This window comes from Lepus europaeus, chromosome 14 (genome assembly GCF_033115175.1).
Source record: "Lepus europaeus isolate LE1 chromosome 14, mLepTim1.pri, whole genome shotgun sequence".
NCBI lineage: Eukaryota > Metazoa > Chordata > Mammalia > Lagomorpha > Leporidae > Lepus > Lepus europaeus.
In genome coordinates, this window is record NC_084840.1 from 40,279,530 (window position 1) to 40,305,597 (window position 26,068).

The following is a 26,068-nucleotide window of genomic DNA, read 5'->3' on the forward strand; positions in this document are numbered from 1 at the left end:
GAGGGGTAGATTATTTCACAGAACTCATGTTGTAGGAAGAAGCCTATTCAATCTAATTATTTAAAAAACAGAAGGGAAAAAGCTTGTCAGAAGTTAACACTGTTGCCTGTAAACTGAATGGCATTACTACTTGAAAACATACAGTGAGAAAAGCAGTATGAATGTTTCAAAGTGAATTCATTACAAGCTATACTTAGGAATGACAAACAAAGAATCTACTCTTTGTACTGGTGTCATTAAATTTTATTAGCCAGCTATTTAAAATATTTATTTCTCCTTTCATATAGCACATTGATATGTAGAGTTCTTTAAGGGTTTATCTCCCAAACTTTACATCACTATACAAACTCTTTATTACTCATATCAATTCATTATAAAAAGTTAATTATATTAATCAAAGATCTGAAAGCACATACTAAGTCCATGTAAGGCTTTGTCCCACACAAAATAAGGAAATAAGTTTATGTTTTCTAGAACAGTAGACATTTAGATTGAATATAAGCTTACAGAACATAGCCATTTTATAGAGTAATAAAAGTAACATAAGAAATGCTACCTAAATAAAGGTAAAAAGATATGATCTTTAATAAGACCACAATTATGTGTGTGTGTATGTGTGTATAATTTTTCTGAAAAAAGAACTTAAAATATACATACTGAGTGGCTGTTTGGTCTAGCGATGAAGACAGCAGTTCCTACCTCAGAGTATCTGGGTTCAATCCTCAGCTCTGGCTCCTGCTTCCAGCTTCCTACTAGTGTAGGCCCTAGGAAGCATCAGTGATGGCTAAAGTAGGTTTCTGACAACTAGCTGGAAAACCAGAACTAAGTTCCCACCTTTCGAGTATGGGTGGCTGTGGACACTGAGAGCATTCACAGAGTGAGCTAGTAGTGTTCATGCGCATGCTCGCTCTTTGCCTTGTAGTTAATTCAAAACAAAAACGGAATTGGGGCAAGCATTTGGTCTAGGCCCACATCCTATGGGAGGAGTGCCTGGGTTTTGTAGCCCAGGTCTGGCTCCCAATTCCAGCTTTCCCGCCACTGCAGACCCTGTGAGACATCAGGTGATGGCTTGGATGGTTGGGTCCATGCCATCTACATGGAAGACCTGGACTGAGCTTCCCAGCTCCCGGTTTTGACCGCAGGTCCAACCCCAACCACTGCAGGTACCTGGGCAGTAAACTGGTATTTGGGAGCTCTTCTGTGTCTGCCTCCCATATGAATAAAATTAATTTTTAAAAGCATATTTACCAGTCTCTCCTCTCCCCAGCACATACATTTATCATATATCCTTCTTCTTCATGTATGCCCTTCAATTGGCATGAAGTAAAGTGTTTCAAATGATAATATTTAAAACAACTCCCAGTTAACTTCACTATCAGTTACTGTCCTCATTTGCAACTCATACACACATTTTGAGACCTATAGCCTCCTCGGCATTACCTGGGAGCTCATTACAAATGTAGGCTCTAAAGCCCTACCCTAGACCTACCAAATCAAAATCTGTATTTTAACAAGATTTTTAGGCAAATTATATGTACACTATAATTAGTAAACCCTAACTCATAGAATGTAAAACCATACAGAGACAAATGAAAAAAAAAAAACAAACTCATCTTTGAAGACCTCCCATTTCTAACTTGGTAAGGTCAAAAGCAAATGTGACCTTCCTCATCTACAAAACAAGGGCTTAAAATGGCTCTCCTCTTTATGAGGCTCCAATATAAGATGCAGACATCTCAAGTGTCTTAATTGCTACACTAAACATCCAGCTCACCACTTTTATAATACAGGAGAAGTCAAGGATTGCATGCTTATCACCAAGCTATCACAATTCAAAGTACAAAATCATTGAAAAAGTTTTGGGGGCTGGAAGTGTGGCACAGGTTAAGCCATTATCTGTGACACCAGCACCCCATACAGCTAGCCAGTTAATGTCCCGGCTGCTCCACTTCCAATTAAGCTCCCTGCTAATGGCCTGGAAAAGCAGTGCAAGATGGCTCAAGCACTTGGACCTCTGTCACCCACATGGGAGATCCGAAAGAAGCTGCTGGCTCCTGGCTTCAGCATGGCCCAGCCCTCGCCATTGCAGCCATTTGGAAGGTTACCAGCAGATGGAAGATTAATCTCTCTCTCACTCACTCTCTATCTCTCTGCCTTTCAAATAAATTTTAAAAACCTTTTTCTAAAAAAATTTTCAAGTAGTCAATATTGTCATTACAAATACAAAACCTAATTTAAAAACAGCATAACTTAACATTTATTCTTAAGGTATACATAAGTATGTACACAGATACACAGATTTTACTTTGAGGAGAAATAACATTTCTAAGTGAGCTCTAGTTTTTCGCTAGTAACTGACCTTAGGATTCCACAAACACTGGAACCTTTTGGTCAAGCCTAGTATTTAGCCTGTTATTTAAAATTTATTCAGAACTGAATAATACCACAGAATTAAAACACCAAATTGTGTCAGTACATATGTAGTCTTTTAGAGCAAAAATTCAAATTTACAACATTAACCTGTATCAATTGCTAAGAATCAGTAATCAAATAAGTATCAGTTTGTTTTTTCAATGATATAAACTTACCTCCTTTGGTATTAGAACATTTTATTTCTATAGAATTTTAAAAATAGAAGAAAAAAAGCCTATATATACATAGGTCTACCTATAACCACTTAAAATAATTTAAAAATAACAAAGTCACAGTAACCAAAATGTTTCTTGCACAAAACAAACCTGCACTTTATTTCTTCTGGCTAGAGGACATGAGTTCTAACGTAGAACTTCCCAAACTTTCAAGTACATATGAGCCACCAGGGCACCTTTCAACAGAAGATTCTGATTCAGAAGATATGGATAAGGGCACGCGAGTCTGCCTTTCTGACAAGCTCCCTAGTAGTGCCCAATTTTTAAGTACAGCACATTATAAACAGCAAAGTTACAAAGAAAAGGCATAGTTTACAATATTTAAAAATCCATAGTTAACATCTCCAAAAAAACTCCTAATTAGTCAGGACCTTCCATGTTTATCTTACTTGATTCCCTACATGGACGTAATAATCACTCCATCATTCTTAAAATCTAGAAAACTTTTAGGGGCCAGTGTTTCGTGTGGTAGGCAAAGTCGCAGCTTGCAATGCCGGCATCCCATCTGGGCTCCAGTTCATATTCCAGCTGCTCCACTTCCAATCCAGCTCCCTGCTAATGCACCTGAGAAAGCAGAGGAAAATGGCCCAAGTGCTTGGGCCCTTGCACCCATGTGGGGGACCAGGATGAAGCTCTTGCCTCCTGGCTTTGGCATGGCCCAGCCCTGGCCACTGCAGCCATTTGAGGAGTGAACTAGCAGGTGGAAGATCACTGTCTCTCTCTTACATGTAAGTAAAATAAATCTTTAAAAAATCTAGACTGGGGCCAGAGCTGTGGCATAGTGGATAAAGCCGCCACCTGCAGTACCAGCACCCCAGGTGGGCGTCGGTTAGAGTCCCAGCTGCTCCACTCTGCATCCAGCTCTCTGCTATGGTCTGGGAAAGCAGTGGAAGATGGCCCAAGACCTTGGGCCCCTGCATCTGTGTGGAAGACCTGGAAGAAGTTACTGGCTCCTGGCTTTAGATCACCACAGCTGCCACCGTTGTGGCCATTTGGGGAGTGAACAAGCGGATGGAAGACCTCTCTCTCTCTCTCTCTCTCTGCCTCTTTTTCTCTGTGTAACTCTGCCTTTCAAATAAATAAATAAATCTTTAAAAAAATTAGAAAACATATATTCTTAGTCTTTCTTCTATCTACCTTTCTTTTTGGTCTTTTCCCATGGTTCTCGTACTCATACAGGTTCATCACAAGATTCATCCTTGTCTTTCTTTCTTTTCCATTCTAATGCTATCCCTGGATCACCTAGCTATTTGCTAATGTATTCAACTTCTACATCTTCAGCCTGCATTTGCCTCCCAATCTTAGATCCAGATATTCAACTAATAGACATTCTAACAGACATTCCAGACATTCTAACAGCACCCATACAGACACCTCTAACTCAAAATGTCTTAAATTGGAGGCTGGCATTGTGTCACAGCTGATTAAGCTGCTGCCTGTGATGCCAGAATCTCCCAGTAGAGTACCAACCAGTTTGAGTCCCAGCTACTCTGCTTCCAAACCACCTTCCTGATAATGTGCCTGGAAAAGCAGTGGCTTATGGCTCAAGTACCTGAGCTCCTACCACTCATGTGGCAGACCTGGATGGAGTTGCTAGCTCCTGGCTTTGGCCTGGCCCAGCCCCAGCCCCAGCTGTTGCAGCCATTTGAGAAATGAACCAGCAGATGGAAGATCTGTCTCTCCCTCTCTTTCTACCTTTTAAAATAAATAAAGAAAGAAATCTTAAAACAAACAAAAGCCTTCAACTGAACTCATCAACACCTTCTACCCTCCAAAGAAACCAACTTTTTCAACCCTGCATTGACTCTGACCAGCACCACTATACCCCATTTGTCCAGAACACACCTTAAGACATTCTTTCCATGTCCCTCACCAAGTCTAGTTAATCTCTGTCATCTAATTATAATCTCTAATCCTATTATTTTCTTTCTAGTGTCAATACCAGTTTGGAGGGCAGGCATTTTGGTGCAGCAGATTAAGCTGCTGCTTTTGACAACAGCACCCCAGATCAGAGTGCCAGTCTGAGTCCCCAATGCTCTGCTTTGGATCCAGCTTCCTACTAATGGGCCTGTGAAAGCAGTCTCCCAAGTACGCATGCCCCTATCACTTATGAGAAACCTAAATGGAGTTCCTGGCTCCTGGCTTCAGCCTGGCCCAGCCCCAGCTGTTGCAACCATTTGGGAAGTGAACTAGCAGATGGAGGATCAATCTCTCTCTCTCTGTCTCTGTCTCTGTCTGTCTCTGTCTCTCTCTCTCATCTTAAGTCTTGTTTAAAAAAAGGGAAAGAGAGAGAATACCAGTTTGGACATGGATCATTTCTCATCTGTTTACTACAGTAACCTTGTCAATCTTCTTTCTTCTGATTCCATTTCCATTCTTGGTTACATTCCCCATACTACCATGCAGTCTTTACAAATATAAATTGCTCAACACTCACCTGTTAATATTCACCAATAATTCCTTATTACCTTTAGGGTAAAGTACTTTTTTTTCATTATGCCATAAAAGCTATTCACAATATTGATTTCCTTTCTCTCTCCTCTCTGAATTCCTACCATTTCTTAACAGTGAGCCATCGGCTTGCATGTCAAGCTATTTGTAGCTCCCTGAAAATGGAATATTCTCAAATGCCCCTGTGCATTTGCATAAGCTAGAATTCTCCTTTGCTTACAATGCCCTTACCAGGGCCAGCACTACAGTGCAGCAGGTTAAAGCCACAGCCTGCAGCATCAGTATCCCTTATGGGCATCAGTTTAAGTCCCAGATGCTCCACTTCCAATCCAGCTCCTTATTAATGCACCTGGGAAAGCAGTGGAGATGCTCCAAGTGCTTGGGCACTTGCACCCATTTGAGAGACCAGAAGAAGCTCCTGGCTTCAAACTGGTCCATCCCAGGTCATCGTAGCCATTTGGGGAGTTTGGGGAGTAAACCAGTGGATAGAAGATCTCTCTCTCTCTCCCTCTCTCTCTCTCTCTCTTCTTGCTCTGTAACTCTGCCTTTCAAACAAATAAATCGTTCCCCAAAAAAAGTCCTTACCAAGTTAAGTATTAGTCTGCTTTCAAGATTCTACTCAAAGGGCTGGTGTTGAGGCACAGTGGGTTAAGCCATCATCTGTGACATGGCATTCCATATGAGAACCATTTTGAGTCCTGCTGATCCACTTTCAACCCAGATCCCTGCTAATGTGCCTGGGAAAGCAGTGGAGGATGGTCTGAGTGCTTGGACCACTGACACCAATGTGGAAGACCTGGATGGGGTTCCAGGCTCCTCGTGACTTTGGCCTGGTCCAACCCCTGCTACCATGGCCATTTAGGGAGTGAACCAGCAAACAGCAGATCTCTTACTCTTTCTTCTCTGTGCGTATGTGTGTGTGTGTCTCCCTCTTCCTCTAACTCTGCCTTTCAAATAAAATGAATCTTATAAAAGAAAAAAAAGTTCTACTCAAGTATCCATGCCTTAAAATGTCCTTCCTGGTGCTGGCATTGTGGCACGGCAAGTTAAGCTGCTGCCTGCCGCTCAGGCATCCCATATGGGCACTGGTTTGAATCCCACCTGCTCCACTTCCAATCCAGTTCTCTATTGGAGGCCTGAGAAAGCAACAGAAGATGACCCAAGTGTTTGGGCCCCTGCTACATACATAGGAGACATGGATAAAGCTCCTGGCTTTTGCATGGCCCAGTGCTGGTCAATGCAGCCAACTGTAGAGTAAACCAGCAGATGGAAAGCATCTCTTTCTCTCCCCACTTCTCTCTCTATAACACTGACTTTTAAAATAAATAAATCAATAGATCTTCACAAAAAAGCTTTGATCTGATCCCTCTCTCTACTCTAGTACTTCCACTGTATTGGAATTGCTAGTTGATTCATCTCCACTACACAGAGCTCATCAATTAGGTGAACAACTGCCCAGTCCAAAATAAGTTCTCAATAAATGCTGACTAAACTGAACAATACTCAAGAATAATGATTATGGCTATATAGTTAAACTATAAATAACTTCCAATAACAGTATCTCTAAAATAAAAAATTAACAACTTTATTTAGGTCAATCACATTTTGTAAGACTTCCCAAGACAAAGAAATACAAAATACCCTAGGTATTCATTTATTCCCAGTGATCTAAAGGCATGTGGTAGAAACATCAGAAAAAAATCCTTCTGGGCCGGCGCCGTGGCTCAACAGGCTAATCCTCCACCTTGTGGCGCCGGCACACCGGGTTCTAGTCCCGGTCGGGGCGCCGGATTCTGTCCCGGTTGCCCCTCTTCCAGGCCAGCTCTCTGCTATGGCCCGGGAGTGCAGTGGGGGATGGCCCAAGTGCTTGGGCCCTGCACCCGCATGGGAGACCAGGAGAAGCACCTGGCTCCTGCCTTTGGATCGGCGCAGCGGCCATTGGAGGGTGAACCAACGGCAAAGGAAGACCTTTTCTGTCTGTCTCTCTCTCTCGCTGTCCACTCTGCCTGTCCAAAAAAGAAAAAAAAAAGAAAAAAAAGAAAACAAAAGAAACAAATCCTTCTGTACATTGTTTTAAATGGAGATAGTTTAATTTCACCTACTACAGTAGTAGACATATAAAAGCACTAATCTCTTCTCCAATGATTGAAGCAAGGAACAAGTACAGTAAAATGCCATGCTATTGCTCAAGCAATAGATTTACACCTTGACTCTTCTGCTTGCTAGCCATGTAGCCTTGGTTACCAGAGAGCATCCCAATCCTCAGTTTCTTCAACAGTGCCATGGTGCGTTGGACCCCTCCACTCACATGGCACAACCCTCTGATATTCTTGGCTCCTGGTTTCTTCGTGGCCCGTCATTGCTAGTTGAAGCCCTTTCGAGAGTTTGGTAGAGTAGGGATGCTCTCTCTCCCCTTGCTTGTATGTCCAGGCGCATACGCTCCTTTCACGCCATGTATGTGTCCCCACAGATTCTTGGATGATTTGCAAGTCATGGGAAATTGGGAGCACTCAAGTTGTTTTTTGAGAAGCTTTCCTTTTTTTGTTAAGATTTATCACTTTATTGGAAAGGCAGAGTTACAGAGAGGCAGAGACAGAGGCAGAGGCAGAAAGAGAGAAGGAGAGCGGGGGCAGGGGAGTGTGAGAGGGGCAGAGAGAGAGAGGACTTCCCAGCTTCACAGCTTTTTCCTTGCAGACATCCCAATGTCTTCCTTGAGCCCAAGAACTGTTGAGTGGCCTCTCCATTTCCCGCTCCTACACTCAGCACAGGCCACCGCCACGGACCTCACAAAGCTCACAGAGGCATTCAGAGTCAGCATTCCACAGGATGGTTCCAAGGCTGTGCCACTCACCACACCTCTAAAATGTTTGGGCTCCAGGCATCACGGCCACATCACACGCCCTCTCCCAAAGCACAGACAAAATAGCTCATGGCACCGTGCTACACCGGATCTCTGCCTCTCTTTCCTTCCCAAATAGAAACAGGAAGTCCCCCTCCGCAATGCCTGGATCCAAGAGGTCCCCTGCAAAAACCACTGGGCAAAGCTCTGGTCAAGGCTCAGCTTGTCCAGAACCCCAGGACCCTAATACGCCCACAGCAGAATGACATAACTTCCCCCATGGGCATCCCAGCAAAACATGGCAAGTTCATTTCCACAGAAGCAAGTGGTGTCTTGTCCATCTACAAGACACTAGGTACCAGACGAAGAAGCCTCTGTGGACACAAAGTAGGGACGGCAGAGGAGCCACATGAACGGGAAAGGGAGAACAAAGAGAGGAAGGCAAAGGAGTGGGGAAAGGCGGAAGCCAGTCCTTACTCCTCAACTGCAAGGAGCTCCCTGCTCCCCTCCAGCCTTTGAGGAAACATTCCACAATTACAAAGTCGGACTCTCCATTGGATCCTGCCAAGCCGTGCATCACGACAACTCTGTGTGTGCCTGCCAGGGACTTCCAGTAGACGCTAGCTCCTACAAGAACAGAAGACTTGGCTCTGTTTCCTTTGGCTTTCTGTCGGTGCCCTCAGCCCTACTGCAGGAGCTCCAGGGGCATCAGCTGCACAAATGACAGGAGGCTTGTCCTCTCCCGAAATGCCCCAACGTGAAACTGAAGTCAATTTCCTTAGGACGGATGGAAAACCACCCCAACAAATACCAAGGCCATCTTCTCAGGCAACACAGCAGACCTGCATTTCCCTAGGGTTTCTCATGCACCTCTTTCTGGTCTTGGGCTGGCCCACTTCTCCAGAGAGCCCCAAGAAAGGACGTGTGCCCCAGGGAATACTGCCAAGTGTCTCATGTGCACAAACCTGGCGGGTTTGGTCAGCAGGGCAGTAAGCGTCACCCAGCCACGCTTGCCGCTGGCCTAAAGATGCGCCAACACCGGGGACGCATCACAGGGGAGCACACGCACTGGAATTCGTTTCCCACACCTGAAGCCCACTCACTTCAGCCGGGTACCCGTTTCAAAGCCCACATCACTGGAGATCTTTTGGCACAGGAGACAAAAAAGGTGCATCTAGCCGTGCAACGGAGGGCTGGGGGAGGGAGATGAGGGGGAAGTCCTAGCCTGCAGAATGAGAATTTTCCAAGCAGGGCCAGGCAACAACTCCCAGATGCCTATGAAGAGGCGGGGCCTGGGGACCACAGTCCCTATTCCAACAACAGACATGGAATCCTATGTCAGCTGAACACACATCTGGCAATGATCATACGTATTCTCCAGTCTCCATGCACCAGCTCCCTCCCAACACACATCCAAGGAAGCGACGTCAATGGAAACCTCTTGAATGTAGGGCCCGGTGTACATCATTGCCACACAGAGAGGATCCGGCTCCTTTGCTGAAACTCCTGTCAGCACGTGGCCCCACCTTCTGGGAAGTCTGAGAGAATACAACGACACCCCAAGTCCCATCCTTGAACTCACGCCTGTGGTTTCAATCATTCTCAGTGGAAAGGTGAGGGTTATCCTTTTGCCATTCTGCTTCTCTCATCCTCTGGCCTAGTGGCCCTTTTAGCTCTGAGGCTGGAGTACCGCGTCAACCCTTAGCAACAAATTGAAACTGGAAGGCGGGGGGGAATGGAGAGTGCATTCTCTGAATCCACGGAAGCCCACCCAAGCCCACTCAGCCTCCAATCCCAGAAGCTTGTCCTGTCTGAGAGGGAACCAGCTCAGAGGCTCGGCCAGTGTCCCGACGGACCACAAACACAACTCCCGCGCCACCTGCCGCTGTCCTACCAAGAGCCATGGGACGTGTCAGTCAGCCCATCCACGTGGCCAGCAGGGCGCCTGGCAAATGCAGCTCGCACTCGCCCCTCTGCCTGGCTTCCACAGGCTGTCAGGAAGCACTCTCTGGACCCTGGCAGGAAAACCCGCCATGCCCCATAGGGGAGGCTCAGAGAGCATGCAGTTCCCTCTCCCCTCCCCCCGAGGACCAAGCCTCTGCTGGCCCCCACACCTCACCTCTTGAACCCACACTCCAGGCACCAGGCTTGCCCAAGCCCCTCTGCACATTTGGAGGGCCTGGGGGCGGGTCCCCAGGGCACACCCACCCAACAGTCCCAGCGCATTCAGTGCCAGTGCGCCTGGGGCTCCCAGCTCCACCTCAAGCCGGCCTGGGCCTGGGCCTGGGCCTGGGCCTGGGCGGCATTTCGGGGCCAACGCGCAGCTTCTTGACCTCCCCCGTGCAGACACTCACCATTGCCGTGCGTCGGGACAAAGTCAGTCCCAAGACAGGCACAGGCGGGGGCACATCGGGCTGAGGAGCTTCCTCCAGAGGTCACCTACCTGCCACTCAGCCCGGTGCTCCGACTGGCCTTCGCCCGCTGCTCCAGGACCCGCAAACCTGGCCGCCTCCACAGGATCACGCCCCGCCTTCCGTCCACGCACGCAGACACGTCCTGACTGACGTCACAGAGGGCGGGGCCAGGAGACCCGCCCCAGGACTCGGCCCTCAGCCCGAGGCTCCGCCCTCTTCTGCTCACCTACCCCTCCCCCCAGCACCTCTTGACACCTGCTGGGCTCTTTGTGGCCTCAGTTCTCACCACCACTACTCCTATGCTTTCACCAATTACAATTTTTTCATTTATATATGCACATCATCAATCTTTTTTTTAGATTTGCCTTCGTTCTTTTGTGAATGTGAACTATGGAACCCACGATCACTTTATCTTTTATTTCTTTTGCAGGTTTTTTTTTTTTTTTTTTTTTGGTTGCTCAGTTGAATTTGTTTTGTAAATGGAATTTGTATAGGTTTAATTCTTTGGCACTTTCTGCTCAATCAATGTATACTAATTACTACTGCTCATATACACCTATTTAAGGCAACATTTAAAAATCTATATATGTAGTAAATTACCTTTCACTGTCTTGCAATCAATCCTATCCATGATTGACATTTTTTCAAAAGAGTGGAATAAATATCTAAAAGTAGAAGGTAAATGCATAAACATGAGTTACCTCTGCTCTTCACCTATCATATCATATTGTAAGCTAGCAGTCAAAAGAAAGCAGAAATGCTTAACCATTAGGAACACTGTAAAAACGTTTTGAGGGCAAAGTGTTTTGCATGTTATAGTTTTTCTGGTACGTATAATTACTATACATAATTAAATAAAATCTCAGAAACACAATCCCAGGTGTTTTCAGTTTATATTTTAAAATTACCTCCTTGTAAAACAGGTACTTTTGTTAACGCTTTGATGTTCGAACACAAGGAAATGATGTGAGGAAATCTTCAAGTTCAGGTACATCCTGGGAGTTTAAAACATAGCAGCAACTACTGGGGATCTTGAAAATCATTACGCCGCTATGAATAAAAAAAGAATCTCTTCAATGGAAGTTCATGCCCAATAAGCACCGTGGGTAATACTCTATCAATTGCCCATAGAGCCTAACTCTTTTTTAGACAGTACCCAACAATGCCAGCTGTGCTGTTCAGAGAAAAGCAGCTTAATTTTAACATCTCATCTGAAGCAGAGGTTGAGTCTGTTATTTTAACTAAAATTTGACAAATATTGTCTCAGATGGGGAAATTACATTAGGTTAACAACTTTAGAATGGACTAAAATCACTCCAGAACCACTAAAATATCAGCTTGTGGTGTTCTTAATGCTCTTTGCTCTATGAGGTCAATTGTACATATATTTGCATTTTAATAGAAATAACTAAAGGGAATATTAGAATCTCATTAAAATGTTCATCCTCATTGACACATCACCATTTTCAATATTTCTGTGGCTTCTCAATACTCAGTTGTGATTTTCTAAATTATTCTCTTCTCAAATCAGTTTCACAATTCCATTCACCCAGTCCTAAGGCTTAATAATGACATTTATTTATTTCAGGTGGAGCTAAGAGTATATAACAGATGGCTAAAAAGATAGACAGCTCAGGAAAACTAAAATTAACAAATCCTAACACCAAATAGAAAGAACGCCATGAATCTGATCGTGGGTTCCATAGTTCACATTCACAAAAGAACGAAGGCAAATCTAAAAAAAAGATTGATGATGTGCATATATAAATGAAAAAATTGTAATTGGTGAAAGCATAGGAGTAGTGGTGGTGAGAACTGAGGCCACAAAGAGCCCAGCAGGTGTCAAGAGGTGCTGGGGGGAGGGGTAGGTGAGCAGAAGAGGGCGGAGCCTCGGGCTGAGGGCCGAGTCCTGGGGCGGGTCTCCTGGCCCCGCCCTCTGTGACGTCAGTCAGGACGTGTCTGCGTGCGTGGACGGAAGGCGGGGCGTGATCCTGTGGAGGCGGCCAGGTTTGCGGGTCCTGGAGCAGCGGGCGAAGGCCAGTCGGAGCACCGGGCTGAGTGGCAGGTAGGTGACCTCTGGAGGAAGCTCCTCAGCCCGATGTGCCCCCGCCTGTGCCTGTCTTGGGACTGACTTTGTCCCGACGCACGGCAATGGTGAGTGTCTGCACGGGGGAGGTCAAGAAGCTGCGCGTTGGCCCCGAAATGCCGCCCAGGCCCAGGCCCAGGCCCAGGCCCAGGCCCAGGCCCAGGCCCAGGCCGGCTTGAGGTGGAGCTGGGAGCCCCGGGTGCACTGGCACTGAATGTGCTGGGACTGTTGGGTGGGTGTGCCCTGGGGGCCCGCCCCCAGGCCCTCCAAATGTGCAGAGGGGCTTGGGCAAGCCCGGTGCCTGGAGTGTGGGTTCAAGAGGTGAGGTGTGGGGGCCAGCAGAGACTTGGTCCTCTGGGGGAGTGGGGGGAAGCTGCATGCTCTCTGAGCCTCCCCTATGGGGCATGGCGGGTTTTCCTGCCAGGGTCCAGAGAGTGCTTCCTGACAGCTGTGGAAACCAGGCAGAGACATAGAGGAAATTCTGTCCAATTCAAAGAGTCAAAGACATCCACTAGTGCACAGAGCAGGTGGACGGTCTGGGGTTCAGAATTTAAGGACTGGGTTTCAAGTAAGGACACACAGTGTCTACTCCCATGTTAACATCTGCAGTATTTTATAGGCTGTGCGATTTCCAGATGGGCCCCTAACCAGACCTCAAACTCCACAGAAATATAAAAGCTGCCTGCATTCCTTGTCTCATCACCTTGTTCATTAAATTAAGAAAAACAAAAACCAAAGAACAAATATGAAGTGGGCCCCCGTCTGGATACAAACACATCGTGCACTGTTTGAACTCATCTTTTCTTAGCTGCTACACTGCCACCAGGGTCAGGCAACCTGTGACACAAGAGCCATGACAACCGTTCCAACAGCATGGCCACCTAGGCTGTAGGCCGCAGTGGCTCCCCCAGTGGGGGAAGACAGCCTGCTTCTGAGCTCCGGTGCAGAAAGACCCCCCAGAACAGAGCAACCTGCTGGGACGAGTAAAGCTTTGGGAAAACGTCCTCTGAGGAAAGCCAGAGGCTGGAACTTGGCAGAGAAAGGCAAAGCCACACAGTCGCTTAGGAACACGTAACACCTTGCATGTTAGGGTGATTGGATTTTATTTACCTATCTCCTAGCTCCTAAGCACACACAAAGTAAGACTGTATGAGAGGAAAGGTAGGAAGGATACGATGAAGACACAGGTAAGGGAGTACACAAAACACAGGCCAGGAGGTTCACACACACACACACACACACACGCACACGCTTGTTGGAGAAACCATTAAATTGAAAGCAACAGGTCTAGCCACAAAGTACAACATCCAGAAGCACTAACAAGACAGTGCACAGTGCAGAAGAGCTCCATGTGCCCCTGAAACACAAGCGCTGTCTCTCCCCGCCTCTCTCTCACTCTCCTCTGGCTGCTCCTGAAGCAGAGACTGCACTGCACTGCACTGCCCGGGCTCCCCAGCCTCCCCCCTGCAAGAGCCGTCAGAGCAAGCGTCCTGGGTCGGGGGAGCTCCCTCAGCGCAGGCCACTGGCACACACATGCAGTTCAAGGCAACTGCACAAAGAACCAGAATGTTTAATATTCACCTCCACTGAAAACAGACCGCCACCACCACCACACATTTATGTATGTCACATATCTATATATGTATGTCACATATCTATATATGTATATATGGTATTTTAAGATAGAAAATTAGAACATGAGTAAACCTTTAGTCAGAAACCATCATTTTAAGAGAATGATGGATTAAATGTTATGAAAGTTCTGGTAATAGAAAGTTTGAAATAAATAACTCAAACAATGGGAAAAGAACCTGAACAGACATCTCTCCAAAGACATAAAAATGAAAAGGTGCACATTTATCCAAAACCTTGTTACACATCATTAATCATCAGGAAATACAAATCAAAACCACCATGAGAAAGCATCTCAGACCTCTGAGAGCAGCTCCTATCAAAAAGACCAGAGAGAGGTGTTGGTAAGAGCCTTACAACAAGCCCTGTTGGTAGGATTATAACACCAATTTATGTTGGTACAGCCATATGGAAAATGGTATGGAGCTTTCTCATAAAATTAACCACCATATGACACTGCAATCCTGCAATCTTTACTTCCATGTCCACTAGAACATCATTCACAATAGCCCAGATAGAGAAACATCCTAAGTATCTGTCAAGAGATGGCTATAGAAATTGTGACACACATGCACACATATGCCATTATATATATATATTCATACATATATATAATAGCATGCATGTCACACACATATACATAAATATGTATTAAGTCATATTACTTAGTCATTTTGTACATATATAATGGAATACTATTTAGTCTTTAAAAAGGAGACCCTGCCATTTGTGACACATGGATGAACTGGGAAGACACTGTGCTAAGTGGAATAAGACAGACATAGAAATACAAATACTTCACAGTCTCCCTTACAAATAATTTTTTTAAATTATGCTGTACAACTCTGGCAAAAAAAATGACCTAAATAAAGATCTCTGTGAGTGAGATCTCAGTGGAAAAAAATGGGCCATCAAAGAAGGAGGTACCTTTCTCAGAAGGGAGGAGAGAACTTCCACTTTGACTATGACCTTGTCTAAATAAGATCAGAGTCGGGGAACTCAAAAGGCTTCCATAGCCTTGGCAGCTCATGACTAGAGCCTAGGGTGATTACTGATGCCATAAATAAGAGTGTCAATTTGTTAAGTCAACAACAGGAGTCACTGTGCACTTACTCCTCATGTAGGATTTCTGTCCTTAATGTGTTGTACAATGTGAATTAATGTATAACTAGTACTCAAACAGTACTTTACACTTTGTGTTTCTGTGTGGGTGCAAACTGTTGAAATCTTTACTTAATATATACTAAATTGATCTGTATATAAAGATAATTGAAAATGAATTTTGATGTGAATTGAATGGGAGAGGGAGTGGGAGATGGGAGGGTTGAGGGTGGGAAGGAGGTTATAAGGGGGAAAAAGCCACTGTAATCCATAAGCTGTACTTTGGAAGTTTACATTTATTAAATAAAAGTTAAAAAAAATAAATTATGCTGTACACCTTAAACATAGAAAGACTGTATAAAACATGAATTAAAAAAGGTAGTAGATTAAGACCATGAGTGAAAATGCAGTCAGAAGCCAGCAGTGTAGGAGGAGGCAGAGGCAGGGGCAGAACGCACTTCTGAAAGGTCTACTGATAGAAGGCTGAAGGCAAAAACCATCCACCGAAAGCATTAGGACAGTGTGATGGCCCTCTGGACCCTACATGTGGTGTTAAACTATTCTGTGAAGCTAGTCGCTATACTCATTTCCAGGTTTTAAAGGAAAAACTTAGAGAATTATTTAAAAATCTCCCAAGATGACATGCAAGATGATAGCCTAACTTGAACTACGTTTTATTCAGCAACTGTTCACTGCAGAACAGAGAAATGCATGAAGGGGCAGGCGTGTGGCCCGTGCTCCATATCCAAGCACCTGGGGTCCATTCCTGACTCTTCCAGTCAATTCCAGCTTCCTGCTAATGATCAAGTAGTTGGGTCCCTACCACCCTCAAGGAGACCAAGACTGAAGCCCTGGGTCCTGGCTTTTAGCTGGCCAGGTATTGGCTGCTGTGAGCATCTATGGAGTAAACCTGTAGATGTGACCCTCTCTCTCCCTCTCTGTCTCTGATATGAAATATGAAAGCAAAATAAAAGAAACAGACCCTGACCTCAAGAACATAATGTTTGAGGGAGATGCAAAAATGAAGAAGAAGGAGGAGGAGGAGGAGGAGGAAGAGGAGGAGGAGGAGGAGGAAGAGGAGGAGGAGGAGGAAAGGCAGAGGTATAGACACAGGATGCTCAGGAACACCTAGAAGCTTATGGTGTCAAAGACGTGCAAGGGAGACAGGGTGGGGAAGTGGCCAAGGCCCCATGGTAATGGCTCTTGAAGGGTAAGAAAGACTTGTACATCTTACACAGAAATGGTTGAAGACTTAGACCTCCTGATCCCCGTTCAACTCACTCCTCTCTGAAAGCATATGGTCTCTGCAATAGGAGATTCATTTAGAAAGAAAAGACCTAGACAAAACCAATTTAAAGCAAAACCTATTTCCTACATCTCTGCAGGACAATGTCTTAGTCTTGCATGAGAGTGTCTTAATTTTTGGAGCACACTAGTATTTTCTATTACTAAGCTTTATCCAAGCATTCTCTTTGGCAAGAGCCTGCTTCTGAAGATGAAACTTAACAAATGTGTCCATTATCCTGATTACAATACTTCCCTGCAGAAATCCAGGGGCAAAAGACTTCATGTCTGAAAGAACTGTTCTGGATCACGATATGTCTCAGGCCTCAACTTGTACCTGTTCTGTAAAGGAAAAATACTCATTTTGTATTGTAAAAAATCTTAACATGCAGTCACTAGTCATCAACAAAATAATTAACCAGCCATTTGCCCAATAATCTGACCCATGTCTATTGTACAGGAACTATTCACATGAGTTAGCCATCTGTCACAATATTTCCCTGTAGGAATATTTGCAGACAGAAAATATATGCCTATGACAATACAGGTGGGTCTCAACAGACACGCCCATAACAAACTCTACAAATTGGCAATTTCAAGGATACTGTTTAACATCAACAGAAGTAACAGGAAAATATCCAACCAGAAAAGGAAATAAAATAAGTGTAAATGGTATGCTAAACAGACTGCTTGTCTCTAAAAGATAGAAGAAATTAGCAGTCCCTCTGCCCCCTAGTGGCAATAAAATCAACTGCAGTGTTAATTAAAGTAAGGCACTTAAAATCTCCCTGTTACAAAATCAGATATTTTCTCCTTAGTCTGCAATAAAAATCCTGACTGCTAGATGCCAGATTCCAAGATCGTTGGGTTCCTTCCCCTGTACTGAACTTTTAGAGCAGCTATTTTACAAAGGAAACTAATGCTGTCTTCTCTGGTATATGTTCAGTAGGCTAACCATTTCATTCCAAGATTAAGAAAACTACACCTTGATGCCAAGGAGAGAAGTTACTCCACTGTATAAGAGAGTCGCCAACAACTTCAAAAGTATTCCTTTTTTACTGCCTCTTATATAAATATGGGATTCGAAGAGCAGATTTCCACCAGAAATACTCAATTAGTTTGAAAATACCACTTCATTTATGCTGAACAATTCAGGTATTTTATATTGCCCAAATAAAAGCATTCAATTACCTGGCCCATCTTAGAGTGGAAGGAATCCCATCCTCAACTTCAGAACTTTAAACAGCAACTTCAGGGCCAGTGCCGTGGCTCAATAGGCTAATCCTCCACCTGTGGCGCTGGCACACCGGGTTCTAGTCCCAGTCAGGGCACCAGATTCTGTCCCGGTTGCTCCTTTTCCAGTCTAGCTCTCTGCTGTGGCCCGGGAGTGCAGTGGAGGATGGCCCAAGTCCTTGGGCCCTGCACCCCATGGGAGACCAAGAGAAGCACCTGGCTCCTAGCTTCGGATCAGCGTAGCTCCGGACGTAGCGGCCATTTGGGGGGTGAACCAACAGAAGGAAGACCCTTCTGTCTCTCTCTCTCACTGTCTAACTCTGTCAAATAAAAATAAATAAATAATTAAATAAATTTGTATATTGTTATGTAGAGAATCTGATCGTGGTGATTACTGATGCCATAAACAAGAGTGTCAATTGTTAAGTCAACAACAGGAGTCACTCTGCACTTACTCCCCATGAAAATTCTCTGTCCTTTCATATGCTGATTTCATTTCCTTTGGATAAATTGCCACGAGTGGAATGGCTGGGTCAGATGGTAGATCTGTTTTTAGATTCCTGAGGAATCCCCATACTGTCTTCCATAATGGTTGTACTAGTTTATAGTACCACCAACATTGTAATAGTGTACCTTTTCTAACATCCCAGCCAGTATATGTAATTTCTCTTTGTGCTTGCTATTCTGACAGGTGTATGTTGAAGTTTTCATTTGTGTTTCCCTGATAGCTAGTAATTCTAAACATCTTTTCATGTGTCTATTGGTCATTTGTATTTTTATCCTGTAAAAAATATCTGTTCATATCCTTAGCCCATTTCTTAACTGGATTGCTTGTTTTGGTATTGGTGAGTTTCTTGAGCTCCTTATATATCCTGGGTATTAATCCTTTATCAGATGTATAATTTGCAAATAATTTTTCCCATTCTGTTGGTTACCTCTTCATTTCGTTGAATGTTTCCTTTGCTGTGCAGAAGCTTCTGAGCTTTATGTAATCCCATTTGTCTATTTTTGCCTGTGCTTATCCTATCCAAGAAGTCTATCTATTGCCTATGCCAATGTCTTACAGGGATTCTCCAATGTTTTCCTCTAGTAATTTGATGGTTTCAGATCTTAGATTTAGATCCCTCGTTCATTGTTATCCACTGTGAGTTGATTTTTGTAGAGTGTAAGGTAGGAGACTTGCTTCATACTTCTGCATGTGTAGAGCAAATTTTCCCAACACCATTTGTTGAAGAGCCTATTTTTTCTCCAGGGAGTGATTTTAGCTCTGTTGTTAAAGATTAGTTGGTTGTACCTGCATGGATTTATTTCTGGGGTCTCTAATCTGTTCCATTGGTCCACATGTCTATAGTGTGCCAGTGCCAGGCTGTTTTGATTGTAAATGCCCTGTAATATGTCGTGAAATCTGGTATTGTGATACCTCCAGTTTCATTGTTATTGTTTGGGGTTGCTTTAGCTATTTAGGGTGTCTTGTGATCTCATATGAATTTTAGGGTCATTCATTTTTCTCAGAGCTGAGAAGAATGTCTTTGATATTTTGAATGAGATCACATTGAATCTGGAAACTGCTTTGGGTAGTATGGACATTTTGATGATATTAATTCTTCCAGTTCATGAACATGGGATATTTTTCCATTTTTTTATATCTTCTATTTCTTTCTATGATATTTTATAATTTTCAGTGTAGAGATCCTTCACATCCTTGTTTAAATTTATTCCAAGGTATTTTAAATTTTTTTGTAACTATTGTGAATGGGACTGAATCTACAAGTTCTTTCTCAGGCATAGCACTTTTTGCATATAAAAATAATTGATTTTGTGTCACTTTTATATCCTGTAACTTTGCCAAACTCTCTTATGAGTTCTAATAATCCCTTAGTGAAATATTTTGAATCCCTTATGTATAGGATCATATCATCTTTCGATTTATGTGCTGTATCTATTAGAATTGCACAATCAAATTTGGCAGAGACTGAGAATTCTTGTTTGTGTATCTATTTTCTCAAGTAGCTAACACCAAAATGCAATTGATATTATCTGGAGTTATGGTAGGGAAGAATTTCTTACTTTTCAAAAAAAAAGATCTTAAAATATAAAATTAATGATTATATACATTTGATGTGGATGTGGAGAAGTATATATTTGTATTCATTGTAAGAGTATCATATGGCAATTATAAAGAGCAAATTGCAATTAAAACTTTACAGTTTTGTATTAATGTAACGTATTTACTAAAACATTCAAAATCTAGGAATTTCCTATAAGGAACTAAAGATAAACATGCCTGATATTTTATTTGTATTATTTATAAAAGTAAAGGTTGGAAAGCACCTGAACATTAAACAATGGTTATTGATACAAAATACTATATTCACTCATATACCAAAAAACTATGAAAAAATTAATTCTGTGAATAAATAATTGATGTGTTATGATTTACTAATGACTGAAGAAGATAAATGTTAAGGATTGTGTCAATCAGAATATCATTTTTAAAAGTTATGTTATTCTTGTATGTGCTCATATATGAATACCAGCATGTTTATATAAATGTGACAGAGAAGAAGGATATGCACTACAGTTGTTAGAGTATTACCTGTAGCTGGTGAGATTAAGATTTTTTCCTTTATTTTCCAGTATTATGTATCTCATAACTTTCCTTCATTAAGCATATATTACCTTTCTAGTAACAAATATGTATTTTTCTAGTGATCTCATATTTTAAAAGGTTGATATACTTTGAGCTAAACATAAATTAACAGAGAATTCCTCCTGGGTTAATAAGAGTAAATGAGGTCCCAGAGAACATGGTACATTACAGTTGTGCTAGTTCAAAACTCTTTCTCACACTGATTATGTAAATCCTTCAGAATGGATGTGGCAAAAAAGAAAAAAAGACTTCAGGTAGAGTGTCTGTGAAACAACTAAAATAGCAAAACATTCCTGAAAAAAATTTCAAGTCAAATACAGTAATAATATGCTTTCTTGTCACCACAAATTTTACAATATAACTTTAAATATTGTGCATTCCCTGCCCTTTGTGCCCTCTTTGCTGAAGAAGTACATTTTCCAAGCTCCTTTGCTCTCTGCCTTCCTGCATGTTTGGCTACTAGAAGGCACCGACAAAGCACTGAGGAAGGACAAAGAGACAAGCCTTCCCCATCTCTGTCATTTTGGGGCTCTCTGTGTTGTGTACCTGTGACTCAGCTTCCACTAGATAGGCCATTCCCCCACAGTTCCACCTGACAGCAAGTGCGGCTGCCAGCTTCCCTCTTCTTCCAGCAACTTGAATGTGGTGAATATTTTCCTCTGTGCTTTTAGTCTTAGAGGTGAAACCATTTTCCTGCACCTGCTAATGTACAGATTGCCACACCATTCTTGGCTGGTTTCTCATCTCCTCCATAAACTTTGTTACCAATCCCTACTATTCTGATTTTTCCATGTCTGATGTAAGTGCCTAATCCAAAGAACTCAGGAATATTTATATGATGCTAACTTACAAATTAAAACTTTTGAGTGAACCCATCCTTGGCTTAAATGTGTCATTTGTGTATCGATTCACTCAAAATTACCCTTCTAGTATGGATAAACATAAAACAAATAAAATAAATAGCTAGCAAACTTTCAGTAAATAAAAATAGAATTCCATTATAAATAATTATTCATGGTCTGCTAAAAGAGGTATCTTATACTGAATGGTGAGAAAGCCCCTCTGACAAAGATCACATTTAAATTTAGACTTGAAAAACAAGCTTATGAGCATCTGAAGAATGTTCTAGGCAGAAATAACAAGCTAATGAAACAGCTCAAGGAAGAATGCAGTAGAAGGTCGGTATGGCTGGAACAAAATAAGTATGTGAGAAATGAGATCAAGCAGGAAGGGACTGGATCTGTATGGCAATCTAGATTAGATCATGTTGGGATGAGGAGTAGATTAGAGTTTACTCTAAGAATCATAGGAAGACATTGAAGAGTCTTAATTTGAAGAGTGATATAATTTAATTTTTAAAATTCTGTGTGCCATGACTATTTATAAAAGAGAGGGAGGTTAGGGGGAGATGAGAAGTGGAAGTGAAACACAGAGTATTAGTCTCTTTGCATTGTTATATATATAAAACAAAAATCCTGTAGACCAGATGAATTATAAACAGTAGAAATTTATTTCTCTCAGTGCTGCAGGCTGGAAGTACAAGATCAAAGTGTTGGCAAACTTGGTTTCTGGTGTGTGTGTAGCTTTCTGGTGCCTTCTCACTGGGACCTCACATAGTGGAGGGGGTGATGGTACTCTCTTCTGTCTCCTTATAAGGACACTAATTCCATTCATGAAGGCTACATCCTAATTATCTCCCAAAGGCATGATTTCTGATTCCATAACATTGGGGGTTAGAATATCACATAAGAATTTGTAGAGAATCATAAATATTCATTCTGTTACATGGAAAGACAAGTTAGCAGACAATATTAGAACAATAAGGCAGAAATGGTCTGGCTTGAGTTAACGTAAAGTTTAATGATACACTGGGAAGCACTATTTAAAAAATAACAAACAGAATTTAGATCTTCACTCTTATACACTTACATTATTTTACAAATAAAGCATGCCCAAATTTTATTACCACATTAATGAAGTACATCATATGGAGCTAAAGCAGTCAATGAGAACTTGTTCATTTCATGATAGGAAAAAAAACTATTCTACTTTATTTCCATTTCAAAGTAGAGGGCTGCTTGGAGAAAGAAAATATTTCATAGAAAATAAGAAGGCTAGAGCTAAGATGTATTAAGCCTTAGTTTCCTCAGACTTGCTGGCAGCATTCTGTGCCTGCCACAACCTTTTGATAGTAATTTAATAATCAGAATATTGAGAATTTTATACTGGCATCAGTATCCTTTGATAAAGGCTCAGGAAATTATAGAACAATGCTAACTTCTACTTATTTAATCATTACCGTATTTTCTAGCTTTGTCAGAAGAATTTACAAAGGTCCATTTGTCTTTCAACTATCAACCGACACATGAAATTAAAAGCATTTTGTGAAATGGCGGTAGTCACTTCTTGATCCACATTGCCAAAAGAGCACTGCGTGAAACCAAATTAATTTCTCAGGAGATTATGTAGTTCTAGCGATTCAGCTTCCTAGCTTCTGTCTTGTTCTAATATTTAATGTTATCTTGAGTGAATTAGTTAATGCCTAAGAAAAGAGGTGAGGTTTGGCACAGGGCAGGAGAATTTCTCTAAGCATTACTAATATCCTTTTATTACTGCAGACCTTATTTTTTGTAACTTTTTATAATTTATTTTTTATTTTTATTAATATGAAGAGAACAGATTTCATTTATCTCATAGATGCAATTTTTTTTATTTGACATATAGAGTTAATGAGAGAGAAAGGTCTTCCTTCCATTGGTTCACGCCCCAAATGGCCACTACGGCCAGAGCTATGCCAATCCGAAGCCAGGAGCCAGGTGCTTCTTCCTGGTCTCCCATGCTGGTGCAGGCGTCCAAGCACCTGGGCCATCCTCCACTGCCTTCCCGGGCCACAGCAGAGAGCTGGGCTGGAAGAAGAGCAACCGGGACTAGACCCTGGCACCCATATGGGATGCCGGCGCCGCAGGTGGAGGATTAGCCAAGTGAGCCATAGCACCGGCCCCCCTGGTCTTTTCTTACAATTGTGTCATCAGGAGAGCGCCAAGAATGAGGAGATCCTGAATTCACTCAAGTATATCCGGCCTGGAGGCGGGTTTGAGCCCAACTTCATGCTCTGCCAGAAGTGCGAGGTGAATGGCGCCAAGGAGCACTCACTCTTCACCTTCCTGCGGGAGGCCCTGCTGGCGCGCAGCGATGACCCCACTGCGCTCATGAGCGACCCCAAGTTCACCACCTGGTCCCCGGTGTGCCGCAACGACGTTTCCTGGAACTTCGAGAAGTTCCTCGTGAGCCCTGATGGCGTCCCGGTGCGCAGGTACAGCCGACACTTCCCCACCATCGACATCGAGCCCGACATCCAAGCCCTGCTGTCCAAAGGGTCTGGCAGTGCCTAGGGCGCCCCCCTACCCTGGCTGCTTGCCAGTGGCCCGCTGCTCTCTGGGGGTTTCATCCATGAGGGTGTTCCCTGAAAACTGAATAGGAGGAATGCCCGATGTCCGGGAAACCCCCAGGTGGGCATTGGTCCTGTTCATCCCAGACTTTCCTCTGCCAGCCTGAGGCGAGTTTCTTCACTAACAAAATGCTGAGTTCCAGTAAAAAAAAAAAAAAATTCTAACAAGATAACCATATTATCCTTCTCTCCCCTTCCTTCCTTCATTTCTTTTGTCCTTTAATTTTTATAATAATGTTATTCAATTCACTTTATAACCAAAGACTTAATGCACCACTAACTGTACTGTTCAACAAGTAAAAAGTAGAAAAACCACTGTTCCACAGAAGTATAGACAAGGGCTAGACACAATAATCAAATCATAAGATGCCAGTTTCATTCATATACTTTTTTTGGTATTTATACTAACACATATGAGAGAAAACATGATTTTTATCCTTTGGGACTGGCTTATTTCACTATGTATAATGGTCACCAGTTGCATCTGTTTTGTTGCAAGACGGGATTTCATTATTTCATTCTTTTTTTTTTTTTTGATTGAGTAGTATTCCATTGTGTATATATACCACATTTTTTATCCACATTTATTTATTTTTTGATGGACTTCTGTGTTGATTCCATATCTTAGCTATTGTGAATTGAACTGCAATAAACATGGGGTACAAATAATTCTTTTGTATGTTGATTTTGTTTTCTCTGGGTAGATCTATTTTTAGATGTCTGAGGAATCTCTGTACTGTTTTCTGTAATGATTGTACTATTCCTTCCTACAGTGTACTAGGGTACCTTTCTCTCCAGATCCTCACCAGTGTTTATTGTTTTTTGATTTTTTTAGATGATAGCTATTCTAACTGGAATGAGGTGATTTCTCATCATGGCCTTTATTTGCATTTCCCTGATGGCTAGTTTTTCATGTGTCTGTTGGCCATTTGTATCTCATCCTTTGGAAAAATGCCTGTTCATGTCCTTTGCCCATTTCTTGACCAGATTATTTGTTTTGTTGTTATTGAGTTTCTTGAGCTTTTTATAAATCCATACTCAGGGAAAAATTAACAGCTTCCTAAAACTTCTTTTAGTGATGAATTAATAAATATATTAATGTCTACATAGGATTCTGTGATCTATTGTTCATATTTCAGAAAAATTATGTTGCTGGCCAGCGCCACAGCTTGCTAGGCTAATTCTCCACCTGCAGTGCAGGCACTCCGGGTTCTAGTCCCGGTTGGGGCACCGGTTCTGTCCTGATTGCTCCTCTTCCGTTCTAGCTCTCTGCTGTGGCCTGGGAAAGCAGTGGAGGATGGCCCAAGTGCTTGGGCCCTACACCTGCATGGGAGATCAAGAGGAAGCACTTGGCTCCTGGCTTCAGATTGGCGCAGTGCGCCGGCTGTAGCAGCCATTTGGGGGGTGAACCAATGGAAGGAAGACCTTTCTCTCTGTCTCTCTCTCTCACTGTCTAACTCTGCCAGTCAAAAAAAAAAATTGTGTTGCTGCGTTGGAATGGTCTTTATCTTAGAGCTCAATGTTTATACCTAAACTTCTTACAAAACTGAGGCATTAAGACTTTCAGCATGTAAATGTTCCAGTTCAGGAAGTTGTTATTGTTGTGGCCTTCTGCTTATGAATTTTGTTCTGTTTTGTTTCAATGCAACATATAGTAGGACAGTAAAGCAGAGAGGAAAAATTGAGAATAATAAAGACACAATAATATTGAGCAGTTATCATAAACTAAATGTTCTATGATGTCCTGTACCTGATTATTATTAACTGATGGAGTCATTATACTATCCAATGAAGAAAGTACTGGTATTATCTATATTTTAATAGACCAAAAAATGATTTGAAATTCAGGAATTGTCCAAGGTCATTGGGCTAGGAGATGATAAGCCTGGGTTTCCCTGGACCCACTGCCATAATTCTGCACCTACCACAAGTATGATTTCCTGGCTGGCATTGCAGCTCACTAGGCTAATCCTCCGCCTGCAGTGCCAGCACCCTGGGTTCTAGTCCCAGTTGGGGTGCCTGATTCTGTCCCAGTTGCTCCTCTTCCAGTCCAGCTCTCTGCTGTGGCCCGAGAAAGCAGTGGAGGATGGCCCAAGTGCTTGGGCCCTGCACCTGCATGGAAGACCAGGAAGAAGCACCTGGCTCCTGGCTTCAGATCAGCGCAGCGCTGGCCGTAGCAGCCATTTGGGGGGTGAACCAGCAGAAGGAAGACCTTTCTCTCTGTCTTTCTCTCTCACTGTTTAACTCTGCCTGTCAAAAAAAAAAAAAAAGATTAAAAAAAA

At 42.8% G+C, this 26,068-nt stretch overlaps 1 protein-coding gene across 1 annotated transcript; it reads left to right on the forward strand.

Annotated features, from left to right (window-relative positions):
• Positions 1-13,613: 13,613 nt before the first annotated feature.
• Positions 13,614-23,743, forward strand: LOC133773408 (glutathione peroxidase 1-like). Its single transcript, XM_062210768.1, has 2 exons — positions 13,614-13,625; positions 23,371-23,743. The coding sequence occupies exons 1-2, from the start codon at positions 13,614-13,616 to the stop codon at positions 23,728-23,730; spliced, it is 372 nt and encodes a 123-aa protein (XP_062066752.1). The 3' UTR covers positions 23,731-23,743.
• Positions 23,744-26,068: the final 2,325 nt, after the last annotated feature.